Source organism: Rhamphochromis longiceps, linkage group LG15 (assembly GCF_057381845.1).
Source record: "Rhamphochromis longiceps isolate RC_006_pf linkage group LG15, R_longiceps_female_GT1.1, whole genome shotgun sequence".
In the NCBI taxonomy this organism is placed as follows: Eukaryota; Metazoa; Chordata; class Actinopteri; order Cichliformes; family Cichlidae; genus Rhamphochromis; species Rhamphochromis longiceps.
In genome coordinates this window covers 5014528-5021668 of record NC_140571.1, presented here as the reverse complement: position 1 = coordinate 5021668, position 7141 = coordinate 5014528, and the positions used below count along the sequence as shown (strand labels likewise).

General features: G+C 43.1%; 1 protein-coding gene across 2 annotated transcripts; it reads right to left on the bottom strand.

The window, feature by feature from the left end:
* Positions 1-295: 295 nt before the first annotated feature.
* On the bottom strand, positions 296-6686 carry yy1b (YY1 transcription factor b). Of its 2 annotated transcripts, none has more exons than XM_085382218.1 (5): positions 5985-6686; positions 4643-4805; positions 2344-2404; positions 1762-1920; positions 296-1436 (listed from the first exon to the last, which is right to left on the bottom strand). In XM_085382218.1, the coding sequence occupies exons 1-5, from the start codon at positions 6529-6531 to the stop codon at positions 1254-1256; spliced, it is 1113 nt and encodes a 370-aa protein (XP_085238344.1). In that variant the 5' UTR covers positions 6532-6686; the 3' UTR covers positions 296-1253. The 2 variants fall into 2 exon arrangements, with proteins under 2 accessions (XP_085238344.1, XP_085238345.1); XM_085382219.1 differs by having other exon boundaries at positions 4643-4793; positions 5985-6684.
* Positions 6687-7141: the final 455 nt, after the last annotated feature.

The following is a 7141-nucleotide window of genomic DNA, read 5'->3' as shown; positions in this document are numbered from 1 at the left end:
TATACCTAAATGCAATGAGTGATGTGATTGGCTGATTAGGTAGTCACACAAAGGAGCAGTTGGAACAGTGTCAGATAAGCGTATCAGTATTTTAGGACTTAATCACAACTTGTTTTCCACACTTTTGGAGAAAAATCATTTATAACATTGCACCGTCTCCTCCTTTTTCCTTCTGGCTCCCTCTCGGTTATTAACATGGCGCACGGTGCCAGAGGAGATGCTGCGCAGCAGCAGACTGACAGTCACACAAAGTTTGTCACTCTCAAAGAAGACCCACTTTAGTAAAAACTAACTGTGAAGTTCAGAGTTGGAATGACCCATTTTATTGGTGGGCAGGTGAGATACATGTGTGTAAATATGAACAAAGGAAGTTCATGGTTGACGTCTGTACATTACATTCTAACAAAGAAAGTGATGGTCTCGCAGTCAATTCAAAGCACGCTTCAGGTAATTTGACTGTGACAGGCTCTGAGTGAGATCATATTACTTGTTCATCTGTGTAAAGACGGTTCTTAGAAAATATAAAGCAACTCATGACTAAAGTTTAATCGGTTAACACTTTAAATCACACCTCTATCTATGTCTACTGAATTTTAATACAGCCATACAATACAAGTATACAAGGTTATTCTGTGGTTAGAGAAAAATACAACCGAAGAAGGTGTGAAAATGCAAAGATACAGCCGTTTTGTTTTTTTAAACTTTGTATACATGTGAAACAGGTCAAACAAGTCTTGAGGCCTCTTCTTTTGTATCATAGGTACGATCTCTTAATGCAGGAGAAAAAAACCCAAAACAAAACACAATTATACTAAACACAGCCTGAGTCAAGTGTACAATATGCACACTTGAGGGAAATAAAAGCAATGCGACCAAATAAAAATACTAATAGCCCGCTGCTTCTCTGATCACTCCGGTAAAAATAAGTCTCTGATGTTTGTCCATGGGTTCCATCTTCTGGCAGCTGAGTGCCACTGGAGAAACGAAGGGACTGTGCTGGCTGGGGCTTTAGGGAATAGTCACTGCGTTCCTCATCCAATATGACAGCAGAAGAAGAAGAAAGGGGGCTCAGGAAAAACCAGCTGAATTTCAGTGTTCTAAGTCTTTTAATCTGTCAGATTTTTAATATAAATCAATAAGTCTCAAGCTTCTCATTCCATCTTCAAACGAGGTCTCACGTGTGTCGCTAGAATGCTCTTTTTTTTCCTTTCTTCTTTTTTCGTCTTCGTGACTCGACGCTGACGGATACGTTCTCATTGGTTATTTTTGGCTTTGGCGTGTGTGAGAATGTGAGACTTTAGGTTGGTTGACTGGGCAAATTTCTTATTGCAGCCGTCGAAAGGGCAGACGTAGGGCCGGTCTCCAGTGTGGATCCGCACGTGCGTGCGCAGGTTGAAGTCCAGAGAAAACCTTTTCCCGCAGCCTTCGAAGGTGCACTGAGGGGAGAGGAGCAGAGGAATGATTAAACAGTGCGTCTTTAAAACCTTCCACAGCAATGGTCTCATTTCAATGAAAATATGCCAGTGTTTATCCAGAATCACTTGTTAAAATCGCTCGAGCAGAAATTGTCTGAAAAGACTTTAAACAATTCCAGCCGGTGTCATTTACCCACCAAAGATAAACTTTTACTGACATTTGCTGGGTGAATCTCATCAGGGAGAAATTACTTAGCCCATTTTCCTTCACTTGAATTAAGCACCCTGCAGTGCTGAGTTTATAAGCTTTATATGGAAAGTCTGTGCGTGTGTGTGTGTGGACAACCTGGAAGGGTTTCTCCCCTGTGTGAACGAGTTGATGGCGCTTGAGCTTGGAGCTCTCAACAAAGGCCTTGCCGCACTCGGCGCAAACGTGCACACGGGGTCCGTGGGTGTGGAGATGCTTCCTCATGGCCGAGTTATCCCTGAACATCTTTGTGCAGCCCTGAAGGAGCGAAGAAGCAGTTAGTAAGGTGCTTTGCAGCAAGGTTCAGGTTTTCTCTGCTAATGCATGCTTAAAGGGAGCTCAGCATTTTCTGCAGTTTCTCTGACACATCTTTAAATTGTGAAAAACAGTGGGATAGAGTAAGAGTGCCCCTATTGTCTCCTGAAGTGATAATGTACTCTTAAAAGCCTCACACTGAAGTAGCAAGCAGCTCACGGAGCGAACAAAACCCATTTACATTAGCTAATTCAGATAAGGCCTGATTGTTCTAGTGCACGCATAAAAATCAATACACTCAAGTGCTTTTAAATAACCTTCAGTGAAATTTCCAATTACACGGAAAGCAACAAAGTGCAAGACTTTTAAACCCATCAGGAGTGATGGCCAGAACAGTGACAAGGAGGGACACATCAATGAACTCACTTTATGAGGGCAAGCTATCGTGCGGGGGGCATCGTCCTCTTTGACTTTCCTGGGTTTCATTCTGCAAATAAAAAAAAATAAAGAAATAAGCTCCTGTGTTATCTACAGGTCCAGGTTACACCAGATTATTGATTAACTTGACTCCTAAAGGACATTTAAACGCATTTAAAAGACACACATAACGAAAACAGCAAGACCAATTACAGGTATACATCTATTTACAAATAAACACTGGTACGCTTAAAGTAAAATCCAACTAATGTAATATTTACAGGCCTTTTAAACACCTTATCATGGTTTTTGAGACACAGAGTCAAAAAAACAACAACAAAAAACTCAACTACCGTATTTTCACAACCATAAGGCGCACTTAAAAGTCTTAGATTTTCTTCAAAAAGTGCGGCGCGCCCTATAGCGCAGTGCGCCCTGTGTGTTGTAAGGAGGACGTAGTAGAGAACACCATGAGAACGCTAAAGGGTGAAGTGTGTGCGTTGACTTTATTGCACATACCTGTATAAAAGAACAGGTATGTGCGTTATGCAGGACATCGTTGTTTTAACAACCCTGAAAATGGCAAAGAGACACGCTTACGAAGCACAGTTTAAACTGAAGGCCATCAGCTACGCGGAGGAACATGGAAATCGAGCAGCGGCGAGAGAATTTAAGATTAACGAATCGATGGTTCGCAAGTGGAGGAAGCTGGAAAACAAGCTCCGGCAGGTCAAGAAGACGCAGCTGAGTTTCCGCGGACATAAGGCGATCATCGAGCAAAGAACGAGCGGGAGAAGCGTTTCGACGGTCACCATTCGGCTAAAAGCAGTTTCACTTTCACTTTTTATGAAACGGTGCCATTTTTCCATCCGGACCAGGACTACGGTAGCGCAGCAACTTCCAGCGGATTATAAGGAAAAGCTGGCCATCTTCCGCTCCTACTGCAGCAAACACATCGGCGACAAACACATCCAGCGATGGATGACCGATGGAGACCACAGTTTAACCAAGAGTGGAAACCAGCGCCGGGCGAGTTACGCCACAATTTGCCAATGGATTGTAGATGCTTGGGCTAACATGTCTGCTGGCACTGTTGTTCGAGCTTTCGCAAAAGCCGGCATCATTTCCGAGGAGCCGCACAGCACGGAAAGTGACTCTGACAGTGAAGAAAGTGAACCTGGCATGTTTGATGAAGATTTAGCGCAGCTGTTCAATTCAGACACAGAGGATGAGGACTTCGATGGGTTTGATTGATGATAAAAATGTGAGTACCAAACTTTGTTTTGCTCCTGCTTTATTTTTAAATACGCACACTTGTATGCTTGTGTGTTGTTGATGATGACGATTACTGGTAATAAAAATGTGAGTAAGGTACCGAACTCAGGTTTGCTCCCGCTTTATTTTTAAATACGCATACAGTACTTGTATGCGCCCTATGATCCAGTGCGCCTTATGAGTGTGTTAAATACAGTAATGGCACACATAACTGAGACTGCGCCTTTTAGCACAGTGCGTCTTATGGTCGTGAAAATACGGTAAAAGGGACAACTGAAACATCAACAGAGATTAAAACAGACTGATATCAACAGTTAAGTAAACGTCAGCGCACTGATTTCACAGCAATTAGTCTCACCATTATAAACTTCTTAGACCTGGTAAATAATATACCACAGCATTATCATTGTTCTTTGCAAATAAGTAACTAAACTAAACACAAAAAAGAAACAACTCCTTCAGTGTTAACTGTTGCACTGTTTTGATAGAATAAGAAAATCAACTAGACATTGTTAGGCAATAACAAACAATTAATTTAAAAAAAGAAAAACCTCACAAAATGACCCACTGGACACTGAATAGTGCACCACGGGCTTTTGTGATCAATTAATCGTCAATTCATAATAAAACACAATATAATAAGGGTAAACAGAAAGCCTCTCTTTGGTCTGATTTAGTAACAACATCCTAGCTTCTCCAGTAAACACTCTACACATGGCCTAATCCACTTGTGCACAAACATTAAACAGAGAAAATAATCACAAGGCATGTTTGTGTAATACCTGACACAGTTATTAAATCCTAATTACATTTTGTAACCAAACCTTGACATTTTAATTCTTGGGAGGAAAACTAAGGAAAAAAACTCCAGAGTTTAGCAGAGTGCAGCTAAAATTTACCCTGTGTGTTTTTGACCTTTCAGACTCATGGCATTCGTGAGCAGCAGCGGTATTGTTGTGCATATTCATCAGAACTGTGTGGACAGTGTAAACAGGTCTGTTTACAGCTGGGGTGCTGGCACACACACACTCACCTGGCAAACTCAGCCAGCTGTTTTGGGTCTGAAAGGTCGATCCCCGGGATACCACCAGGGGGCAGCTTCTTCCCCGTCATGTACTCGGAGTAATCCGGAGGAGAGTTCTCCCCAACAATCTGCTCCTCCACCACCGATTCATGGTCAATGTCTTTATTATCATCTAGAAACACATTACAGAGACTGAACCGATAACATATTGGTGTTACCCTGGCTACAAGCCTCAGGAGGCTGGAAACATGTGCCCCCTGGGTTTTTTTTTTAAATATAATTACCCAGGAGAAATGAATATAAAAGCACATATTCACATTAGGGTGTTTACCTGTTATTCACCATATGGCTACCTTTACTTTGCAAACTTTAACTTGTTATTTTTTTCTTAATTCAAATAAGTATCTTGTTTACAATAGTTTTGTTTTCAAGAGATTATGCAAACTGGGAATTAATTCCATGTTTGAAATATGTTAAACAAAAATAATTCAAATGACATAAAACACACAAACACAAAGAGACACTAACACACAAACACATAACAAGATAAGCGTGCAAATAAGATGTGCATGTGTGTAAATGACTCCTACTCACTACCAACCAGCAGAGAGCACTAAAAATAGATGACTGCGGTGTCCACTCAGAAAACATGTAGACAAGTATATTGCTAAAAGTTATTCTGATAAACAGTTCTTTATATAGTTTGTGTAATATAAATCACAGGCACAGATAATATGAGCTCTCGTTTAGCCCATAAAAGCCTTTTATGCGATTATAAATTCCCACCTGCTCAGTATCACTCTGCACCTAGCCTAATGGAGCTAGCCTTATGCAGAAGCAGAGCTGTCTGGTTAACTAGCAGCAACAGCAGCCAGAGCTAACTGCTAAACAGCTCCCGACTCATAATATAAGCGAATATCACACAGTAGACACCTAGGTACTGTATCAGTTGCTTTTGTGCATTTAAAGTGCCACAATTTCGCGGCCTAAAGAGAAGAAAACCCCCCGAAACCCAGCTGCTTCTCTCTCACTCCCCCGAGCACCGCCGCCATCTCTGCCTGGCCACGACTATCGCCATTTTTTCGGGGCCGCCGCCATACTTACTCGTCTCGGGGAATATGGCGGCGCCCAGCAACACCTAAAACATGGCCTCCCTTCAAAACAAAAACATTTCGATATACTACAGCGGGGGTTTGGATCGAAAAATTGTGTTACACGTCGCTTCTCATGGAGGTGCGGCGGAGCACTCCAGGAACTAGTCTGGTGCAGCAGGACAACGCCCTGGTAATGAGGCCTCATGCAACGGCTAACAACGGAGCTGTTAAAACACAGCTAGGCTAAGGTTACTTACCCGATGCCCACATTGTAACAGAAAATTCCCCCTCCAGTGTCTTTATTTGCACCTGCTTCTGTTCCCATTTTCTTCCGCCGGCCTCAGCGCCGCTTAAATAGCTCTTTTTGCCCGCTTTCTTCCCACCAGTGCCGCCTCCTCGTTTCACCCGACCCACTGAGCTCTTCCCAGCCACAGTCACTAAAGTCTGCTCAATATACTCGTCCTCCACCCCAGGAGCCGGCACCGGGATGAGGATCTGGTCCTCAAACCCTCCACCGCCGTCCGTATGCAGATCCGAGTCATCCCCACCGACCACCTCCTCCCGGGTCTGGACTAGGATAACCTCCTGGTGGTGGTGGATCGAGCTGGGGTCGTCCGTGACCAGTGGCTGGAGCGCGATCATGGGTTGCCCGTCGTCGTCGTCGTCGTCGTCATCCCCGCCGACCACCGTGGTCTCGATAGTTTCCACCGGTATCGTCTCTACCTCTATCTCGTGGAGCTCCACAATCTCGGCCGGCATCTCCGAGCCGTCTGTCTCAATGTACAGCGTATCTCCGGATGCCATGTTGAAATTCGCCAGCTTGTCTCTCTCATTCACGCCGTGTTGTGCTCCTTTTAGGACCTCACAAACACACTCACATACCCCCTGCTCTGCTCCTGCCGCTGTCTCTTCTCCCTCTTCGATAACAACTCTCTTCACTCCGTCCCACGCCAGTTCTCGTCGCCACTATCCTCTGTCACAAGGAAACATCGCGAGACTTCACTGAACCCAGCGATAACAGTGCTACTAGCGATAGTGGGGGTTCCCAAAGTTCGTAAACATGAGGTTATACACAGTTTCTGGTTTAGTTGCACAAACAGGGTGACAATTTATTATCATTATTAATAATAATAATAATAATTTGTGTTGTTATAAATACTATGACAAATGCATAGTTTCACTTGTGCTAATATTACTGCAAATATCTCTGAACCTCACCTGATTTATGCAACATTAATCAAATGATAATTGCTTCTAAAATACAGCAAATCACTGGGTAGAGCGAGGAGATCCCAAATGTACTTTAAAAAGGGCAACAAACAAAATAGGCAACTTAAAAAAAATGTGTTTTTGATGGGCATAGGTGATATTTATATTTTTTCCTGGTTTAACTTTACCAACTATACATCACAAA

Bases quoted from the DNA above. Each gene is read 5' to 3' on its own strand.
- yy1b (XM_085382218.1), bottom strand. From the start codon at position 6,531: ATGGCATCCGGAGATACGCTGTACATTGAGACAGACGGCTCGGAGATG. The intron at 1,921-2,343 runs GTGAGTTCATTG...TCGCTCCTTCAG, and splicing joins CGATAGCTTGCCCTCATAAA to GGCTGCACAAAGATGTTCAG. The intron at 1,437-1,761 runs GTTGTCCACACA...CTCTCCCCTCAG, and splicing joins CAGGGGAGAAACCCTTCCAG to TGCACCTTCGAAGGCTGCGG.